Source organism: Lissotriton helveticus, chromosome 3_1 (genome assembly GCF_964261635.1).
Source record: "Lissotriton helveticus chromosome 3_1, aLisHel1.1, whole genome shotgun sequence".
Taxonomy (NCBI): Eukaryota; Metazoa; Chordata; class Amphibia; order Caudata; family Salamandridae; genus Lissotriton; species Lissotriton helveticus.
The window spans coordinates 1,779,190,173-1,779,212,393 of NC_136061.1; the positions used below are offsets into that span (position 1 = coordinate 1,779,190,173).

Below are 22,221 nucleotides of genomic sequence, written 5' to 3' on the forward strand. Positions count from 1 at the left end.
AAGTCGTCGTACGGGCTGCAGCAACCCACTGTACAGCCCGCAATTGGCAAATGGTTCCGCCTGCTCACAGGCGCGGGGACCAACACTGCCAACTCGGTTGGGAAGGAGTGAGAGGGGAAGGGTGGCAGAGTTACTCCCCCCATATCTAGATTTGAGACTTCTGAAGCTTACCAGTTCCGAGATGTTGCGAAGTGGGCGTATAGAGGATTTGGCCAGCCGGCTGTCTGAGTCACTCTCAGCCGGTGCGGCCGGTATCTGGGCCGCTCGTGGGCCCTGGGGGGGGGGGGCCGCGGGGGGGCGAGGAGGCAGAGAAGCTCCCCATGGCTTACGGGATCCGCATTCCTGTGTCCACCAGCCCTCTTCAGAATGGCTGTGCAGGTGTGGGGTCAGTCTCCACAGCTGCTCGTCTTAGCGGGCCACCATCTTGTCGGCTTCTCCCTAGCCACCACATTCCAACTCCCCATTTACTGCCAGGCCCCAGACAGCTCACGGTCCTCAGGGGTGAAGGGTACTCATGTTGGCTGGCTTGCGGTGCCGTGAAGCATGATGAATATTTCAAAAAGGGGGTGGTGATGGACAGAGTATCTGAGTTAATCAGAACACTCCTACCCAGTCAACAGATCAGGGCTTGATCCATCACCGTTTTTTAGCTCACTGCACCATCCCAGTTCAGAACCTGAAGCATGATGAAGGCCTCTGCCTACACCAAGATGGCTCAGGATGCTGGAGGAGGTCCCAAAGCGTATCTAGGATGTGAACCGCATCTCGGCTTGCCCACACGCACCCCAGCTGACCCATTTGTTATTGGTGATTTCATTGTATTAAAACAAACATTGCAGCAAGCACAAATCCAAGCAGTCTCCCATACCTTGCAAAACACCTACACAATGTGTCTTTGAATTTTCAAAACTGCCCCGATTTGCAAATATGGGCCACTCTTTTTAGCTATCCGATTTGCTAATGGGGTATACATTTATTTTGTGTCCCATGCCTAATTTGTGTCCCAGATTGAGCCACATTTATGTACTGTATGTGGTCAGTGGTGGGTGTGGTGAGGAGTGGAAGAGTGCATCTCTCCCGTGGTATCCAGAATATAAGGTTAGTGATTTCTGACATTATGTCCAATGCGGTTGAAAAAGGTCCAAAACACAAAACAAATAATAAGGGTGATAGGGCGTCTGTGCCTGCTTCTGGCTTGCAGGTGAAAGTAAGGTGAAAGAGTACCATCGATTAAAAGAGAAGGTTTTTTATTGGTATATAAAACATGTATCATATTTACGAATTTGGGTTTTGCCTGGGTGTTAGGTTTTATCAGTGTAGCGCTTGCTTCACTCACCCGTCCACATTTAAGTGCTCCCCAGCCTCATCTCTTACATCCTTCCTGTCTCTGAACACACTTTAAAGCAAGGCGCTAAGCAGAACAGAGCATCACTTCTCTTCAGACTGTCTATCTGGAGTCTCTCGGCAGTGGCCACGCAGAGCAGGTAGGAGACTCATAATCCCCACCAGCGTCCAGCACCCTCCTTCCTGGGGGTGTTAGACCTCTCTATCTGGTCACGGGTAGGACCTCCCCACTGACCGCTGGCACTACCTCCTGATAGAGGTGGGACCCCTTGCCAACTGCTGTCCAGGCAGGATTCCTCATCACAACCTAGCGTCGTGCCTGACTCCCTCGCCAACACCTGGTCCGCGTAGGACGCCCTGGCCTGCCCCTGGCTGATGTAGAACAGTGTTCCCTCTATATACTAGCCCCTGGCACAGATCGGACTAGTCCAACCCTCAGGCACGGCCACGACCTGCCCCTGGCATGCATAAATGTCTTTGCTAACCTCTGGCATCGTAAGACATTTTTCAGTCACCCTCTGGCACATACAGGGCCCTCCCTTTCTTTTGCCAGCCTCAGACACATGATATCCCCTGGCACGGATATAATCTTCCTCAAGAACCCCTGCACCAGGTAGGACCCTTATCTCCAAACTCTGGCATGAGGGGGGCCACCTACATTGAACACCGCAGCTTCCCACACTACTTCCGAAACTCCTTGAAGAGGCACACCCCTCCTCACCAATCTTTTTCTCAGGCAGGGACCCCTCAACGACCCAGGCACAGAGAAGATCCTCCTCGCAAGTCAAAGATACTAGAAATAACTATTCCCACAGCTTGACTAGTGTGTGAGTGCTTAAAATAAAGTGATTTGTTATTACGAAAGTCAATGAAAGCCATGTTATCGACCTCGGAAGGATGACAGTTGGATTTAACGCCTCTGTTCTGCGAACTCTGTAACCTTGGACAACCCACAGATCTATTCATCAAAAAGATATATACACTTACGGGTTTGTCTGGTTTTGGTGAAATTCTCTCCTCTTGCTCGTGTCTCTACGCCCTCCCTCTCCTTCCAGGAAACAGTGGCTAACGCTGCGTTAAGGTGCAATGCAGTTTACAGTTGTATATCGTCTACTGTTGCATTGTCATTTTAATTGCTTAATAGACGAGCTGACAGATCGTCTGCATCAGTTCCGCCACTTAAACTAAAGCGATCATGGTTTGTAAAGCGAGCAGGTTCAATGTACATGCAACGATCTGGTAAATCTGTTTGTACAGCGCCTCGATGCCCGTGAACGGTTAGCGCGTTCACAAAATTTAAAAGCAGAAAGAGAAGCCGACACATTCCATCAGCCAACTGTTGTTTTGGTCAATGGCGTTATCAAAATGATGGGCCCAGTGAAGAATATAAAGAGGGACCACAGAGTCGCTCATTTCTCCCATATATTCTTTAGCCTTGTGGTGAATGGGAGACCCCTGGAGCGGGGCGTGTGTTACGTCCCCGGCTCCTACTTGGTCTTGTTGACTTGTTTTTCGAAAGCATGATTTTTTGCCCACCGGGTGTGTCACCACGGGAACTCGGCAAGTCACCTCGGCACCCACAAGCTGTCACCCTTACGAGTCGCTTTCTTCCACCCCAGTGACAACCGAGACACCCAATCCCTATAAGCATCTCTTCATCGCGGGGTGACGGAGGGGCCATGTCGCTGCGTGTGATTGGTTAATCTCTGTAATCCTCAAAACATCTGGGCCGAAAACTATGGGGCAGCGGAATAAAGTGTGTATGTGTAGGGGGCGGGGGGCTGTGGGCTGTGGGGGGAGTTATACAGTTCATATACCTGTCCCCGCCATCGCTGCTCGGAGCAGCTGAGGACAGCGACTCCCACGCGCACCCTATGTCCGTCCACAACAGACTGCGCCCTGGAGGGACTCCGAAACCGACCTGGGACGGGAGCCGGTAAGCGAGGGACAGGGCACTCAGAATAGCATTTCTCGAATATTACTACCACTACCCACAAATTCATTATTATTACGATTATGATTATCATGATAAGTATTATTATTGTTATTATAATTGTTGTTATTATTACTGTTATCCTTATTATTATTTATTATTATTACTACTATTATTATTATTACTACTTCTACTCACAGTAATAATAATATTAATAATAATAATAATAATAATAATAATAATAATACATTGATATTGCTGTTAGTGTTATTTTGATTATTTGATTATTCTAAATTACTAATATCAACACATTTATAATTATTATTAATGGCCTAATAACCACCACCTCACACTATGATATTCTGTATCGGTACTTCGTCAGGGTTATGAAGTGCTATGTATATATAATTGTGAACCAAATGTAATACAACATGACACCAAACAACAACATACCATCGTAGCACCCCACCCAACTCCACATACCGGCAGTACCCAGGGCCAGCTTTACCTCTGGTGACCCCCAATGTGACAATCATTTTTGGCACCCCCTCATGACCTCCTTCTCCACAGATTTCCTCACTGCCACCCTCCAACAATGTCCCTCATCTATCCATAGCCACTCTCTCACATGCATTTCATTTGTTTTGTAGCGCTACTCATACCACAGTGCAGGGTGTCACAGCACTTTAAATCACTCACACATTACACTGAGAAAATACATGCAACATGTGTAATTCAGTGTGTTGGAAATGTTTCAGTAGACAATGAGAATTACAAGGTGTAGGAGTCATATGTTACCGATACTAATAGACAGTATATGTTAAGAGTGTTTGGTCGGGAGAAGCACAAACTCAGGATTTAACACATACCACAGTGGTTGGGGAATACCACATCCCACCACACCATCTCTCAAAAGGTTGCAGCACACCATGCTTCCCCTCACCACATAAAACACACACCTTTCCACAGCGCATCACATTACACTCGACGCGACCACATCACCATAGTCGATATAACCAAACTGTACAACACGTCATTCCACCACAGACACCACTGAGCATCACATCAAGTAGACATTATATAATATCACACCCACCATACCAACAACTTTTTGCTCCCCTGCACAATACACCACCCATAATACAACAAACTACACTACTTTATATCCACACTGCTGCCTAGGACACCATAACTCAGGTGAGTGCAACAAAACACAGCATTCCTATACCACACCACCTCTCATAATTGTTCAACACGGAGCATACTGTTTGCCTGTACAAAAACACACTAGAACAAATACAGACCTATAGCAACCTACATACAATTTCATTGGGGGCTTCACCTCTGATTGGAATTTCATCAATCCACACCGCACAGCTTTCTTACACACCACAGCACACCATGCTATACAACATATACCACAATACCGCACAACTCCACCTCCACATCAAACCTTGTCTGACAACACACCAGACACACACTTCACACCATTACTACTACAGCACCCTCAGGCCGACTCTGGCACATAACACTATTTTCTGAAAGGGCGGGGGTGGGGCGGGATCTGTATCTGCCGAGAGCTTTCCTCCTGAAATGTATGGTATTTTGCCACCTGCTCCTATCAACATTCCACCTCAAATTTCAGCAACATATATTTTCTAATTCAGGCTCTTTCCTTCTACTGTTGCTGACATTTAGCTCCCTGAGAATGTTTCTGATTGGAAGTTTGCTGGTGATCTTGGGGTGATACAGTTAGAGCCGGGGGTAATCTCCAGAAGGAAGGTTGGAGTGAAGTAACGGGGAGCCAGATAGCAGTTTTCTGACCCCATATGGTCTGCAGAGGATTCAGATGCAGTGGTTGAAAGACCTTTGCCACTTGAGCTATGGCCCAGGGAGCATGGTACTATTTGTATGTTTTTTCACACCATACATTATTTTGTGCTCTTAATAAAAAAACAATACATTCTAAATGTTTTGGGAAACAGCGACTATGTAGCTACTGTCGAATCCTTAATCAATGGAAACTCCATTTTTTGATAGAATAATAGCACAGTTTCACAAATCTGCACCAAATTTGCCAGTGACGTAGTGCAATCACATATGTCTCATCCTCTTAAGCTTTGTGCAAATTGGTGAAAGGAGGGCAACCTTGTTGGGGATGAACCATAAGACCAAATCCCTATTTTCATTTCTATCGGAGTGTAAGCTCTGTACCACAGCAAAAAGGGCTGAGGAGACTTACTCAAAACTTAACATAAAAATACAATTTCAATCAGAATATGTCCATTTTGTGGTTCGGTTTAAATGTGTTCATTTAACAAAAAAAACAAAAAAAGTATTCTTACAAACAGTGGGATTTGTCTATCTTGACCATTAGGTTCGCAAACTGCAATTTCAAACTAAAAGCTAAACTGATTTGCTAACATTCCTCTCATCTTTTTGTTATTTGTGGGCCTTGATAAGGACCATGTCCAGTGTGCAGGGGAACTAGAGCAGATCATGGTTAAAAAACATGCACTATGCCTGAAGCACTCTGAAAATATCAGATGACAATGTTCAGCAGGCTCCAGAGGTGTGGCAGAATGCCAAGACCTGAACCATGATCTCACTGGACATAGTCAAAGGATAAGCCTTCTGACTCTGAGGGCCATAGACCTGGGCACCGGTCATAACTACAGGTGTTATGTTATGTGAATTTGTAGAGCTCAGCTAATCACTGTGAGGGTATCGTGGAACTCAGTAGGGTAGGCCGGAGGGGTAGAAGGAGTTCATGTTCAAAACAAAAGAGGAAGGTCCAGAGGTCCTGGGTCTGGATATTAATTCCTATTATGAAAGAGAAACTGTGCTCAAAGCTCTGGAGGAGGAGTTCATGCCTGTTTTTTCTGGAAGAGCCATGTCTTGAAGTTCCTTCAGACGTCTATGAGGGAGGGGGAGGTTCTGAGGTGTTTCGGTAGGTTGTTCCAAGTCTTGGCTGCAATGTATGAGAAGTAGCGTCCTCTGCTTCTGGTCTTCTTGATGCGAGGGAGGTGTGCTCTTGCTAGGAATGCAGATGGAAGGTGTCTTATGGGTTGGTAGAAGCTGAGGCGGTGGTTGAAGTAAGCTGGAGTAGTGTTGTGGAGAGTTTTGTAGGCATGGGTGAGTAGCTTGAACTTACATCTTTACTGGACTGGGAGCCGGTGGAGATTGTTGAGGTGGGTGTGGAGAAATGTGGTTATTTCGTGGGATGTTCAGGATGAGTCTGGTGGCAGTTTTCTGGATGGTTTGGAGTCTGCGTAGGACATGGACTGGGATTCTGATGTACAGGGTGTTTCCTTCATCCAGTCGACTTGCGATAAGAGCCTGGGTGACCACTGAAATTGACTAGTCGTGGTGATCTACATGCCTAAAAAACTGACAGGTCATCCTGTTGGTAGGGTTTCAAGGGTAGGGGCTAAAATATAACATAGCAAAAGAAATAAAGTCACACATACAACTATGTTAAATGAAATTAGTTGGTGATTACTACGAAGATAAAATATTGAGTGGCATGCAAAAAGAAATGCCACCAAAATACTAACATTGAAGGGACTTTGATCCAAAGTCAAAAAACCTAATCAGACTCACCATTTATGATGAGATGCGCAACCATTATTACCCAATGCACTGCTCAGGAGCTCATACATGACGTCACTGATGACATCACAGTGACATCAACAGTGACATAACATATCAAACCACTATTTTCATCATTATTTGCATCATAAAAAACAAATGATGGCTTTTACACATCTGTTGACAAACAGCTTAAATGTAGCTTTGTTTCTAAACTTTTCCATTACAATGACATTTAGATTTTGAAAGGTAAAAACATAAGTCTATGCACATTGGGATATTGGGTAGGGGCACAGAGGTAAGTACCTGGCCCTGGACAAAGGCCAAGCCCTTCTTCCACAGTCTGCTGGCCAAAGTCTGAGCTGAGCAAAGGGTTTCTGCAAGCAGAGCCCAGGTGGAAGGGCACACCCATGCACACAGCAGACTCTGGGGGAAGTGGTAATGAGTGCAGAGCTTGGCTGAAGACCAGCCATTGCACCTTGCACATAGGGAATACATGATCCCAATATAGCCCAGTGCAGCCAAAGGCTGAGCCTCATGGGCTCTGAGGAGAGAGTGGCTGGGCACTGTCCTGCGCTCAGGCATACATCACACCATCAAAGTCCATGAACAGAGCTTCCTTGGGTTGGGCACTGAGCACAGTGCCTTGCCATAGGCATACTTGCGCAGAGACCTGCTGAGCATAGCCAAATTCAAATTCCCAGCAACCAAGTGTGGAGCACTAAGCGACTTCAGTGATGGCATTGCCAATGCCAAGGTGATATAATATGTGAAGGCATCAATGATGTAACCTGTGACATGAAATAAGATGTCATGAGTAGTTTTTTGGGCACAGATGGTTACGTAAATCACCTCGACTAGTCAATTTCAGTGATCTTAAGGTATTGGATCTTAACTACAAAAACTTTCAACTAACGTTTTTGAGCAGCGCCTGGGTGTACAGTGCACACACAAGGAGATGACATCCGAATTGACAGAATCACTGACTTTATTCGAGGTATCATAGTGCTTCAATAACACAATTGGTATCATCAATATCTTCACAAAAGCACACGCAAATTCTATTTTACGTGCCTGTTCGAGGACTGTGGAAACACAGCTTTGTTTCTATATACCTGAGTCTTCCAACTACAGTTATGACTATGAGGATATGTATTGCTAGTGGTGGTAATTAGAGAAGCATTTACTCATTACATATACATGAATGCACATAAAACTCAAAGTTGACAATCACACAAGGCCATGCTCTGCAGGATGTGGGGCACAGGTTCTGTGTACAGGGCGTGGCCAAATGTCAGAACCTATATTCAGAACTCTCTGTGCCCAGTGAGCCCCAGGGGTGAGGGCACTGAGCACGGGGTCGTCACAAAGGCTAGATCCTACATCTCCTGGGCTCCATCAGGCTCTTTGTGAAAGGGTGTTGGGTAAAGAGCCTAGTGGAAGGACATGATATGCACCTAGAGGATACTGGACTTGATCAAAGGTGAAGCCCATTGAGGTCACAGGTACGGGGAATTGAGGGCACCTGAAACATTACTAATATGTCAGTGATGGTGCAATATGTAATGTCACAGGCGAAGTGATCTGTGAAATCATGAGTGATGTTATGAGCAATGTATTAGTGGAGTTAGGGTTATGTAGTTCATCATAATGACTGTGATTAAGTAGGTTTTTTGGTCTTAAATGATAACCACAAACAATATCAACTTAAGTTTACATTCAAACATATTTAAATATAAAATATTCTTTGTTAGTATGGCCTGCTCCGGAAGAGGATGGATTCCCTTATGAATATATAACTTAATTATTGTTGAAGTTGTTTCAGTGACCCCGCAATGCCAGAAGCCACTTCTAAAGTGGCTTACCTGTTGAGAAAATATGATATACTCATTTGCTGATTTTGGGAAGAGAAGGTTAGTCCCAGTAAGGCCCTTATTCAGCACGAGTCTTTTTCTTTTAGGAATGGCCGCCCTGTGACCAAAGAGTAGCAAAGATCAGAGATGACAAGAGATAGGAGCCATACCGAGACACAACCGGATGAGCAAGTTACATATATTGTTAATGACCAGCCGTGGGATCCCTTTACCTCGTTTGGCCTCCCTCGAGCAAGAGCCACACTCCCCCAAAACCTGGCCTTCCAGTACAATAGCAGCAATGAGGTATGTGTAAGGGGAGGAGATAAAGTTACAACTTTAAAGGAGAGGTGGATGTTCCTATGAAGCAGGGAGTGATTTGCTTGAAGAATGTGGGTCGTCGATGTGCATGGTGATGTCAGATCAGGTGCGTGTATCAGTTAGATGAGTGTCTGTATGTTAAACATGATGTTAAATGTGTGGATCAGTTGTCATGAGGGTGTACGGTGTGGTAACGAAGGGGAAAGCTGTTCTGGGAAATTGGTTTCCTTGCCGTCAAGTTTTTTTGTGTTTTGAGCAGTTGGGGGTAAGTGTGTCGTGGCAGGTGTGTTTAGCAGTGCTGGTCAGTGTGGACCAGCTGTTAGTGAGGATTGTGGTCAGTGTGTGTTGGAAGGTGCGTTTGGTTGTTGATGGTCAGTTTTGTTGTGAGAGGTGTCTTTAGCAATCAGTGGTAAATGCTTGCTTAGAAGTGTGTTGAGTAGTTGGTGTTGGTGTGAGTTGTTTTGAGCAGTTTCTTGTGGGTGTGGTAAATGAGTAGTGACAAGGGTGGGTATCTGTAAGTGATAGTAGTGGTTATAAAAGGGGAGAGAAGTGTGGATCAGTTAAACGCATGACAGCTGACCACGTTGTAGGAGTATGAAGCAGTTGCTGCTAGGTGTTGTGCTGCACAAAAAGCAGCGAGATATGAATATGGTGAACACCGGATGTGGTGTGGAGCAGGTGGTGGCGCATGTACTAGGAATGAGTTGAGTAGTAAGCAGCAGTTGTTAGTGAATGTGGTGAGTGAAGGGTGTAAAATAAATAATCGATGGCATTTGTGGTTTCTGTGGGGAAAAAAAGAATGTGGAACCATTGCCATTGCTCATGGGCAAGTTTTTCAGTGTGTAGGGGACCTCTGGGCGCCTCTCCTTTGGCTTGTGATAGGTTAGGACACCTTCCTTAAGCCCATAACAGTTTATTTTGTTTCCTTGCAGGTGACTGCGGTGATCAGCAGGGAGTACATCCCCCCAGGTACACGCTTTGGACCTTTAGTTGCGAAGATCTACACCAAAGAGGCTGTTCCAAAGACTGTGGAGACTGACTTTCTGTGGACGGTGAGTTACTGGGTCCCAACATTGCAGGGTTCATGGTTCCAGGGCTTTGATTCTGGTCCAGGCACCCAAAGCAGGGTTGGCATATTTGGAGATAAGTTAACATTCCTGGTGCCTCTGGAAGATATGCAGAGCTTTTGTTGTGAAATCTTATCCAATTTCTAGAAATGTATTCAACATTTGAACGTTACAAAACAGCTCCTCATGCACATAACCCAAAACCTTTACACAATACCACAGCACAGTAAAATATTTTAAAGATTGGTGAACAGCATGCTTACATTTTTTGAAATGGCTAATTTCTGTGAAAATTGATAAAAACTGCAAAAATACTGCTGAATATAAGGTGAATCCCAAAAACGGTTGTAATTTGGTACTGTAAACCTAGTATTATGTTTTCACTGTGATAGCTTCACTTTATGCAGTAAAAGAGGCAAATGCTTAGGTTGCGCCTACCAGAATGTGCAAGATGTCTGGTGGCGAAAGAGCCTTTTGTAGGCTTACCAAAAGCTGACAGTGGGCTCACAGGCCTCTCATTACTTACCACTGGTGGTTTATTCTCCGTCTCATTTGCTTCTTGTGTTTGTCTCTCCCCTGGCGCATAGCGTCTTTACCATCCTTTTGATCGGTTGACATGTATCCTTCTACTTCTTCACTTTTAAGGAACTACTTTTTAGGTCTCGCTGTAGCCAATGCGCTTGCGCATTGCTTCTGCGAGAAATTATGTAGGGGCTCCAGGAAAGCCTAACAAGAGGGCTTTGGAATGCGGATTATGGCCAGTGCATGTGAGGCATTCAAGCACGAAGCAGGCATCTGGACTGCTTTTGCCAGCGCGCGCTCAGCCTCACTTCCTGCTCCCCTCTTACTTTCGTTATTGCTCACACCCCATATGCTCGTTCCCTCCCAACCTTCCTTTGATGCCAGAGGGCTTTGGAATGCGGATTATAGCCAGTGCATGTGCCTCACCATTTGCTCCCCGGCCCCCCATCAGACTTCAAAGGCTGCCGCTCCCCCGCCCCCCGCATCAGACTTGAAAGGAATGCACTCCCTGCTATCTTGTTCTTTTAGCCCTACACTCACCATGCATTAGCTAAAGCTCACCAGTGGGCCTTTTGCCCCTCACTAAAAGCTCCTCTCCTCACGTCTCTTTCTCGCTGTCGCACCCACGCTCTTTCTGTTACTCCTTGCTCTCTTTATCTCCATTCATCCACTGTAGTTCTCTCTCATTCTCGCGCTCTCCCTCACTCTCCCCGTAACATCCCTCTCGCTAACCTACTTTCCCTTTCAATGCTGAATATTGAAAAATATAAGCAGTCGGCAGGTGTTTTTAACTCAATTTTTTTCACTTTCTACATGCGCACCACTCGTGTGTTATTTTTTTTCTCCTCCTACCCCTCTCTCTACGTCTCTTTCTCGCTCTCGCACCCACGCTCTTTCTGTTACTCCTTGCTCTCCCTCCAACTCCAACTCCACCTCCACCCTCCAACTCCACCTCCACCCTCCCATTTCACCCTCCAACTCCAACTCCACCCTCCAACTCCACCCTCCAACTCCACCCTCCAACTATACCCTCCAACTCCAACCTCCAAATAAACCCTCCAACTCCACCCTCCAACTCCACCCTTCAAATCCACCCTCCAACTCCACCCTCCACCCCCCAACTTCACCCTCCAACTCCACCCTCCACCCTCCAACTCCACCCTCCAACTCCACCCTCCAACTCCAACTCCACCCTCCAACTCCAACTCCACCCTCCAACTCCAACTCCACCCGCCAACTCCACCCTCCAACTCCAACTCCACCCTCCTACTCCACCCTCCAACTCCAAATCCACACTCCAACTCCAACTCCACCCTCCAACTCCACCCTCCAACTCCACCCTCCAAATACACCCTCCAACTCCACCCTCCAACTCCACCCTCCACCTCCAACTCCACCCTCCAACTCCACCCTCCAATTCCACCCCCCACCCTCCAACTCCACCCTCCTATTCCACCCTTCAACTCCAACTCCATCCTCCAACTCCAACTCCACCCCCCAACTCCACCCTCCAAATCCAACTCCACCCTCCAACTCCACCCTCCAAATCCACCCTCCAAATCCACCCTCCAACTCCAACTCCACCCTCCAACTCTGACTCCAAATCCACCCTCCAACTCCAACTCCACCCTCCAACTCCACCCTCAAATTCCACCCTCAAACTCCACCCTCCAACTCCAACTCCACCCTCCAACTCCAACTTCACCCTCCAACTCCACCCTCCAACTCCACCCTCCAACTCCAACCCCACCCTCCAACTCCACCCTCTACTCCACCTTCCAACTCCAACTCCAACTCCAACTCCATCCTCCAACTCCACTCTCCAACTCCACCCTCCACCCTCCAACTCCAACTCCACCCTCCAACTCCACCCTCCAACTCCAACTCCACCCTCCAACTACAACTCCACCCTCCAACTACAACTTCACCCTCCAACTCCACCCTCCAACTCCAACTCCACACTCCAACTCCACCTTCCAACTCCAACTCCACCCTCCAACTCCAACTCCATCTTCCAACTCCAACTCCACCCACCAACTCCAACCTCCAACTCCACCCTCCACCCTCCAACTCCACCCTCCAACTCCACCCTCTACCCTCCAACTCCACCATATAACTCCACCTTCCAACTCCAACTCTACCCTCCACCCTCCAACTCCACCCTCTAACTCCACCCTCTACCCTCCAACTCCACCCTCTAACTCCACCTTCCAACTCCAACTCCACCCTCCACCCTCCAACTCCACCCTCCAACTCCACGATTCCCCCTCCAACTCCAACTCCACCCTCCAAATCCACCCTCCAACTCCAACTCCACCCTCCATCTCCAACTCCACCCTCCAACTCCACCCTCCAACTCCACCCTCCGACTCCAACTCCACCCTCCAACTCCACCCTCCAACTCCACCCTCCAACTCCACCCTCCAACTCCAACTCCACCCTCCAACTCCAACTCCACCCTCCAACTTCACCCTCCAAGTCCACCCTCCAACTTCAACTCCACCCTCCAACTCCAACTCCACCCTCCAACTCCACCCTTCAACTCCACCCTCCAACTCCAACTCCACCCTCCAACTCCAACTCCACCTCCACCCTCCAACTCCACCTCCACCCTCCAACTCCACCCTCCAACTCCACCCTCCAACTCCAACTCCACCCTCCTACTCCACCCTCCAACTCCACCCTCCAACTCCAACTCCACCCTCCAACTCCAACTCCACCCTCCAACTCCAACTCCACCATCCAACTCCACCCTCCAACTCAACAGTTGTTTTTAACTTCATTTTTTTCACTTTCTACGTGCGCACCACTCGTGTGTTATTTTTTCTCTCCTCCTACCCCTCTCTCTACGTCTCTTTCTCGCTCTCGCACCCACGCTCTTTCTGTTACTCCTTGCTCTCCCTCCAACTCCAACTTCACCCTCCAACTCCACCCTCCAACTCCACCCTCCAACTCCAACTCCACCCTCCTACTCCACCCTCCAACTCCACCCTCCAACTCCAACTCCACCCTCCAACTCCAACTCCACCCTCCAACTCCAACTCCACCATCCAACTCCACCCTCCAACTCAACAGTTGTTTTTAACTTCATTTTTTTCTTTTTCTACGTGCGCACCACTCGTGTGTTATTTTTTCTCTCCTCCTACCCCTCTCTCTACGTCTCTTTCTCGCTCTCGCACCCACGCTCTTTCTGTTACTCCTTGCTCTCCCTCCAACTCCAACTCCACCCTCCAACTCCACCTCCACCCTCCAACTCCACCTCCACCATTCCCACTCCACCCTCCAACTCCAACTCCACCCTCCAACTACAACTACAACTCCACCCTCCAACTCCAACTCTACTCTCCGACTCCACCCTCCAACTCCACCCTCCAACTATACCCTCCAACTCTAACTCCACCCTCCAACTCCACCCTCCAACTCCACCCTTCAAATCCACCCTCCAACTCCACCCTCCACCCTAAAACTCCACCCTCCACCCTCCAACTCCACCCTCCAACTCAACCCTCCAACTCAACCCTCCAACTCCACCCTACAACTCCACCCTCCAACTCCAACTCCACCCTCCAACTCCACCATCCAACTCCACCCCCCAACTCCACCCTCCAAATACACCCTCCAACTCCACCCTCCAACTCCACCCTTCAACTCCAACTCCACCCTCCACCCTCCAACTCCACCCTCCAACTCCACCCTCCACCCTCCAACTCCACCCTCCAACTCCACCCTTCAACTCCAACTCCATCCTCCAACTCCAACTCCACCCTCCAATTCCACCCTCCAATTCCACCCTCCAACTCTAACTCAACCCTCCAACTCCACCCTCCAACTCCAACTCCACCCTCCAACTCCACCCTCCAACTCCAACTCCACCCTCCAACTCCAACTCCACCTCCACCCTCCAACTCCACCTCCACCCTCCAACTCCACCCTCCAACTCCACCCTCCAACTCCAACTCCACCCTCCTACTCCACCCTCCAACTCCACCCTCCAACTCCAACTCCACCCTCCAACTCCACCCTCCAACTCCAACTCCACCATCCAACTCCACCCTCCAACTCAACAGTTGTTTTTAACTTCATTTTTTTCACTTTCTACGTGCGCACCACTCGTGTGTTATTTTTTCTCTCCTCCTACCCCTCTCTCTACGTCTCTTTCTCGCTCTCGCACCCACGCTCTTTCTGTTACTCCTTGCTCTCCCTCCAACTCCAACTGCACCCTCCAACTCCACCTCCACCCTCCAACTCCACCTCCACCATTCCCACTCCACCCTCCAACTCCAACTCCACCCTCCAACTACAACTACAACTCCACCCTCCAACTCCAACTCTACTCTCCGACTCCACCCTCCAACTCCACCCTCCAACTATACCCTCCAACTCTAACTCCACCCTCCAACTCCACCCTCCAACTCCACCCTTCAAATCCACCCTCCAACTCCACCCTCCACCCTCCACCCTAAAACTCCACCCTCCAACTCCACCCTCCACCCTCCAACTCCACCCTCCAACTCAACCCTCCAACTCAACCCTCCAACTCCACCCTACAACTCCACCCTCCAACTCCAACTCCACCCTCCAACTCCACCCTCCAACTCCACCCCCCAACTCCACCCTCCAAATACACCCTCCAACTCCATCCTCCAACTCCACCCTTCAACTCCAACTCCACCCTCCACCCTCCAACTCCACCCTCCAACTCCACCCTCCACCCTCCAACTCCACCCTCCAACTCCACCCTTCAACTCCAACTCCATCCTCCAACTCCAACTCCACCCTCCAATTCCACCCTCCAATTCCACCCTCCAACTCCACCCTCCAACTCTAACTCAACCCTCCAACTCCACCCTCCAACTCCAACTCCACCCTCCAACTCCACCCTCTACTCCACCTTCCAACTCCAATTCCAACTCCACCATCCAACTCCACCCTCCAACTCCACCCTCCAACTCCAACTCCACCCTCCAACTCCACCCTCCAACTCCACCCTCCAACTTCAACTCCATCCTCCAACTCCAACTCCATCCTCCAACTTCAACTCCATCCTCCAACTCCAACTCCACCCTCCAACTCCAACTCTACCATCCAACTCCACCCTCCAACTCCAACCTCCAACTCCAACTCCACCCTCCAACTCCACCCTCCAACTCCAACTCCACACTCCAACTCCACCCTCTACCCTCCAACTCCACCCTCCAACTCCAACTCCACCCTCCAACTCCAACCCTCTAACTCCAACTCCACCCTCCAACTCCACCCTCCAAGTCCGCACTCAAACTCCACCCTCCAAGTCCACCCTCCAACTCCACCCTCCAACTCCAACTCCACCCTCCAACTCCACCCTCCAACTCCAACTCCACCCTCCAACTTCACCCTCCAACTCCACCCTCCTACTCCAACTCCACCCTCCAACTCCAACTCCACCCTCCAACTCCAACTCCACCCTCCAACTCCACCCTTCAACTCCAACTCCAACCTCCAACTCCACCCTCCAACTCCACCCTTCAACTCCAACTCCACCTTCCAACTCCAACTCCACCCTCCAAGTCCACCCTCCAACTCCAACTCCACCCTCCAACGCCAACTCCACCCTCCAACTCCACCCTCCAACTCCACCCGCCAACTCCAACTCCACCCTCCAACCCCAACTCCACCCTCCAACTCCAACTCCACCCTCCAACTCCAACTCCACCCTCCAACTCCAACTCCACCCTCCAACTCCATCTCCTCACTCAAACTCCTCCCTCCAACTCCACCCTCCAACTCCACCCTCCAACTCCACCCTCCAACTCCAACTCCACCCTCCAACCCCAACTCCACCCTCCAACTCCAACTCCAACTTCCAACTCCAACTCCAACTCCACCCTCCAACTCCAACTCCACCCTCCAACTCCATCTCCTCCCTCAAACTCCTCCCTCCAACTCCACCCTCCAACTCCACCCTCCAACTCCAACTCCACCCTACAACTCCACCCTACAACTCCACACTACAACTCCACCCTCCAACTCCACCCTCCAACTCCACCCTCCAACTCAAACTCCACCCTCCAACTCCAACTCCACCCTCCAACTCCACCCTCCAACTCCAACTCCTCCCTCCAACTCCACCCTCCAACTCCGACTCCACCCTCAGACTCCACCCTCCAACTCCACCCTCCAACTCCACCCTCCAACTCCGACTCCACCCTCCAACTCCACCCTCCACCCTCCAACTCCACCCTCCAACTCCAACTCCACCCTCCAACTCCACCCTCTAACTCCACCCTCCAACTCCACCCTCCAACTTCACCCTCCAACCTCCAACTCCACCCTCCAACTCCAACTCCACCCTCCAACTCCACCCTCCAACTCCACCCTTCTTCACTCAGGAACACCGCCACATCACTCAGGGACACCGCCACATAACTCAGGGGCACCACCACATCACTCAGGGGCACCACCACATCAATCAGGGGCACCACTCAGGGGCACCCCCACATCACTCAGGGACACCACCACATCACTCGGGGACACCACCACATCACTCGGGTACACAACCACATCACTCGGGGACACCACCACATCACTCAGGAACACCACCACATCACTCTGGGACACCACCACATCACTCGGGGACACCACCACATCACTCGGGACACCACCACATCACTCAGGGACACCACCACATCACTCAGGGACACCACCACATTACTCGGGGACACCACCACATCACTCTGGGACACCACCACATCACTCTGGGACACCACCACATCACTCTAATACACCACCACATTACTCGGGGACACCACCACATCACTCTGGGACACCACCACATCACTCTGGTACACCACCACATCACTCTAATACACCACCACATCACTCAGCCCAACCACATCATCACTCAGCACCACAACAGCACTGTCCTTGCTTGCTACCAACAAGCATTGCCATAGCCAATAGGACTCGCATTAGGAAAGTGTAAGCTTTACAATACCAATAGCTCACACTTTCCTAATGCTAGACCTATTGCATTGCAAATGCTTGTTTCTTTTTGGTAAAGCACTTTGCGAGAGTGCTTTTTTTTTCTACCTCTCTGCATCGTGTGCTTTTCCCTCCACCAAATAACCTCCTGTACTCTGTGCTGCTTGCTCTCTCTCTCTTGTGTGCTTCTCTCCCAGCCAAACTCTACCCTGGCCTCTGTGCGGCTCTTTCCTTTCTGTGCTTCTCCCCCACTACCATGTGTTGCTCCCGTCTTCAAGTGTTGCTGTTTTTCTTCTCCTTTTTTTTTATTCTATCCACCCCACCCACTTCCCATTGCTTCCACTCACCCGCTCCTTCACCCACCCCTAGAGTCCTTTACAAAAAAAAAAAGAATTGGAGCGCCAGACAGCAAATTGCTGGCGGCCCCTCTGCCTTATAAAAAGTGTTTTTGAGTTAGTAAAATTAAATATTTTATATTTATCAATATATCTTGGATCAGTAGATAAAAAATGGCAGCCATGTCATTTCATAGGCCTGTACATGCATGGTGATGCATTTCCCCACTTGGGTTATGACGTATGTGTGCGCATGCATCAAAACACATGTGTACACCTATGAAACGACTCGGCCAGCAGCTGTCTCATCACACCTTATGTTTTTTTCCCATTAGGCCTTTGCCAATGGCTCTTTTGGTTATCAGACACCGATGGGTTGAAAGCAGCATCCCATGGTGGGGAGAGACATAAAGGGAGATTAATGTGGCAAGTCCAAGATTGTACAGGGCATCCATCTGCTGCATGCAGTGCAGGACACGGTTCAGTGGTTTTAGCTGCTGCCCGAGAAGTCTTCAAGTGACCTGCAGAATGACTCCCACTAACCGATAAAGCAAATGACCCACACTCTATTTTGTGTCCATCTTCTTATCACTTCACTATGAAGCACTGTCCCCCAAGACAAGAAAAGAGCATCTCTGTGGTTCCTCACACTTTACACCAAAACACTTCCCCTACAGACCGCACTCATATACATCTTTACAACCAAGCACACCCTCATGGTTGTGGCATGCAATGAGTCTGATCTTATTTTTGCTTCTAAATACAAGTACAAGACAATACAATGAGGGTATACTGGATGATAACATGTATAGTTAGGGCCTTGCAGCAGATGGGGGAAGGGACGAGTAGAGGTGAGCACAGAGGGGCCACACCAAAAGGAGATGGAATGACATTTGCAAGAGGCATGCCTCTACCCCCAAAAGGAATTAAAGTAAAATGATAGTTGAAATTTGTCAGTGCTATGAACCTTTCCACTACCTACGCTTTTGTGAACTTTCCAGGTTTTCTTGGTGAGGTTGTTGGGGAAGGAAATCGTTGTCCCACCCTAAGATGGCAGTTGCTCTGCAAGTTACTGAGGGTCTTTCCCAAATCAACATGGCGACAACACAACTTCCTGTTTTCTGACCTATAAAAGGATTGGCTCTTTCTACTCTTTGTGTCTCAACGCTTCGAGTAGTTGTTCGTCAGGCTCATTGCTTCTGCCTGTTTTCTTTTACCTTATTCCGCTGTACTCCATGAGTGTTCTACTCCCTGTCTTGACTTTTCTATATCATTGTTCAAGACGGTGACACCTGCTTCGATCTGTACAGCTTTTCTCCAGCTCACCAATTTGCCTCTTCTTGTGTTAAGTTATCTCAGCTTTCTGGAGTCTTTGTTGATTTTTGTTTAGGTTAGGGCTTTCGTCCTCCTTGGGGCTCCTTCTGGAAGGCACTATCTGCTAAGCACTTTCACGCATTTGCGACATTGTGTTTACTGGAAGGGGTTGCCTTATCTTTGGCAGAATAAGTCTGTGAAGACTAGTCTGTTAAGGTTGAGAAGTAGCTTAAGAAACCAAACCAGGCATCAGGACCATGACAGAGCTGGCCCTCACTTTGGGACAGAAAGACTTAGGAGCCACATTACCTCGTTGGCCACGATAGTCCTATACACTTGCAGGGATGCCTTTAAGGGTAGGCGAATGTTAGCTCTATCCCAGGTGGGGTCTGTAGATGAGAAGGGGTCCTCATGGACCAGGCTAGTGACTAGAGCTGAGCTTGATTGAGTGGCAGTACTGTTGAACGCAGAACTTGAGGGTAGCCCCAAAACTGTTGGGATGGTCCAACTTCCCACAGGAAGTGGGCTTGGCAACTGTCTTACATCCTACTGGTGTAAGACTGGAACTGACCCACAAATGCAGAGGGCTTCCCGCATGCTTTCCGATTAAAACAATGAGAACTGCCAAAGGAATGGCTATTGCTCCTTGGCTTTTTAGCTAGGGAGAGCATGTGTGGGGCAAGGCAACCCTTTGCACTGTCACTTCCATTTTTTGGTGAACTTTATTGCTGTGTGTTAGGCTTTGCACATTGGAGCAAGTGTCTGGTGTATGTGCCTTTACCCATTATACATGCAGACATTGGCTAATCCCTGATTAGCCTAATTAACTTTCTTATAAGGCCATAGAATTTGGTGACCAAATACTCAGATGGCATAGAAAGTTAACATATCACCTTCGGATTACAGCACTTATTCTGCCGTCCACTAGTGTGACAAAGGAAAACATGGTTTAAGGCCTACCATGCAGTGTGACTGCTGCAGTGTAAAACTTGCAGTGCGACCTGTTGAAGTAACCCTTTTTTAACAAGTTATCCCTCCCCCTTTAAATATTAGTAAGTCAATCCTATGGAAGCCTTGTAGCCCACAGGGTAGTGTGCATGGTATTTAATAGTGGGGCATGTATAAAATTAATGTTAATGTTCCTACAGTGACAAGGCCCTACAAACTATTTTCACTGTGGCAGGGCCATCTGTCCTATGTAGAAAAAAAGAGTACTGAGAAAAATACTAATACTGTATCTTGGAAACCGGACAAGCTTTAAAAATATTCAAACAAATATTTTTAATAGTTATTAAAAATCCAACTCCATGGTGAAGTTGGATTTTTAATAAGAATTTAAGGAAAAGTAAATTTAGGAAAGTTATCTTTTTCCTAATTAAGCTGTCAGAAGGCTAATTAACGTCAGTCTCTGCCAACTCCCAGCCATCGGTTAGCCCGGAAAGAGGTGTGACAGAGGTGTGACATTCACCACAAGAGCACACAATAGACTGACCTGAATAGACAGAGATGACTCCTCTAAGCTCAATAGAATATTCAGGGTGGGGCAGTGGGCATTCTGTTGACACCACATGGTCAAATCTTGTCTGACAGGTCTGTTGAGCCAGATGGAACCATATTTTGCTAAGGCATGTTGAAGATAAAACTACTTTAACCTATCTCTGTAATCCAAATAATGAAACGTCCAATAAATGTCTCTTGAACAATCAAGTTGTCCTTATTCAAAACTATCAATTGAATACCATTGGGCACCACAGTCCATGCTGTAGCTTGCGCTGTGCTAGGGGAAACATGTGTCTACTGCGGATCCTGTGGATGGAACGTAAACTAAGTGCATCTCTGTTGTGGCATCGCTGGGGAATAACTGCAAGAAGCGCTTGGAGGAAGAGCAATGTAGGTGTGCTTTCAATTAAATGGGCAAGCACACACTTTTCAATATTATAATACCACTAAAACTGAGCCGAAGTGATACAGTTTTTGGAACTACAGAGCGGCAAAAAAGAGAATGGTCTACGAGTCTCAGATAACTTTATACCACATTCATGTGTATAGTTGTGCCATGTTCATTGGTGGGTTTGCCCTGGGGTCTGGGTATTGTACTTTTAGCTATTGAAGAGCATTTTTTCTTAGTCTGTTTTCTGCTTCTAAATTGTTTCAATGGCTGCTATTTAAAATAAAGTAAGGCATATTAGAAGTATATGCTCTAGAAATAAAATTAAGATTAAAGCGTGGAAAATAATGCTTATGCAGGTTTCTTCCTCAGTTATAGGCACAGAGTCACCACCACTTTTATGGTGGTGGTAGCTGGGCAAGATGTGTCATTGCAGTAGTGCCACAATTGGGTTAATACAGTATTATAAATACAGTGATACCGCTTTGCTCTAAATAAGTGGCAGTTAGAGAAGTTACTGCTCATTTTTGCTGTAAAAGCAGCTTACACCTGGAATCTATTTGATCTCAAAGTAAGAGATTGTTGACGGAAAGGTCAAGCATAGTTTAAGTGTAAATTTATCAAGTGAGGAGGAAAAATTGTTCGAGTATAGGCAAGAAATTAGTAAGTCCTACCATCCCTCCAAAGAATCACCTGTTACACCCAAAAAGTTGCAAGTGCTGATGGCTCTAAGAACATGAGATATTTAGAGACTGACTTAGAGTTTGACGGATGGAGGTAAATCTGTTGGTATGGCAGAGTACTTTATTCCCGCCATACTTAGGGGCCGCCGCCCACCAAATTTAGAGTTGTCTGTCTGCCTTGCTGACAACTCTAAACATTAGCATGGTGTGGGGTTCATTTAAACATTTTTACTGTCCCTTACCCCCAAAATTTTCCTGATGGTAAGGGATAGTAAAAAATGGTCATTCAACCCCACTCTAAATCAGGTAGGCAGTCAAATGGCCAAACCTCAGTTAGTGGGTCAAAGGAGTATGTCAGCGAAGGACTCAGAATAGTTTCAATCACTGACACACTTAAGGTCCATCTGTCT

At 48.0% G+C, this 22,221-nt stretch overlaps 1 protein-coding gene across 4 annotated transcripts in view; it reads left to right on the forward strand.

Moving 5' to 3' along the window:
• The window catches only part of ZNF683 (zinc finger protein 683), a 334,807-nt gene that overhangs the window by 260,380 nt on the left and 52,206 nt on the right, over positions 1-22,221 (forward strand). For 3 of the 4 annotated variants that reach the window (XM_078682653.1, XM_078682651.1, XM_078682652.1), the window contains 2 exons: positions 8,829-9,027; positions 9,975-10,094. In XM_078682653.1, the coding sequence (XP_078538779.1) occupies positions 8,869-9,027; positions 9,975-10,094 (279 nt within the window). In that variant the 5' untranslated portion in view covers positions 8,829-8,868. Of the gene's footprint in view, positions 1-3,041; positions 3,281-8,828; positions 9,028-9,974; positions 10,095-22,221 lie in introns of those variants that run through there. The other variant, XM_078682654.1, reaches the window with a different exon arrangement.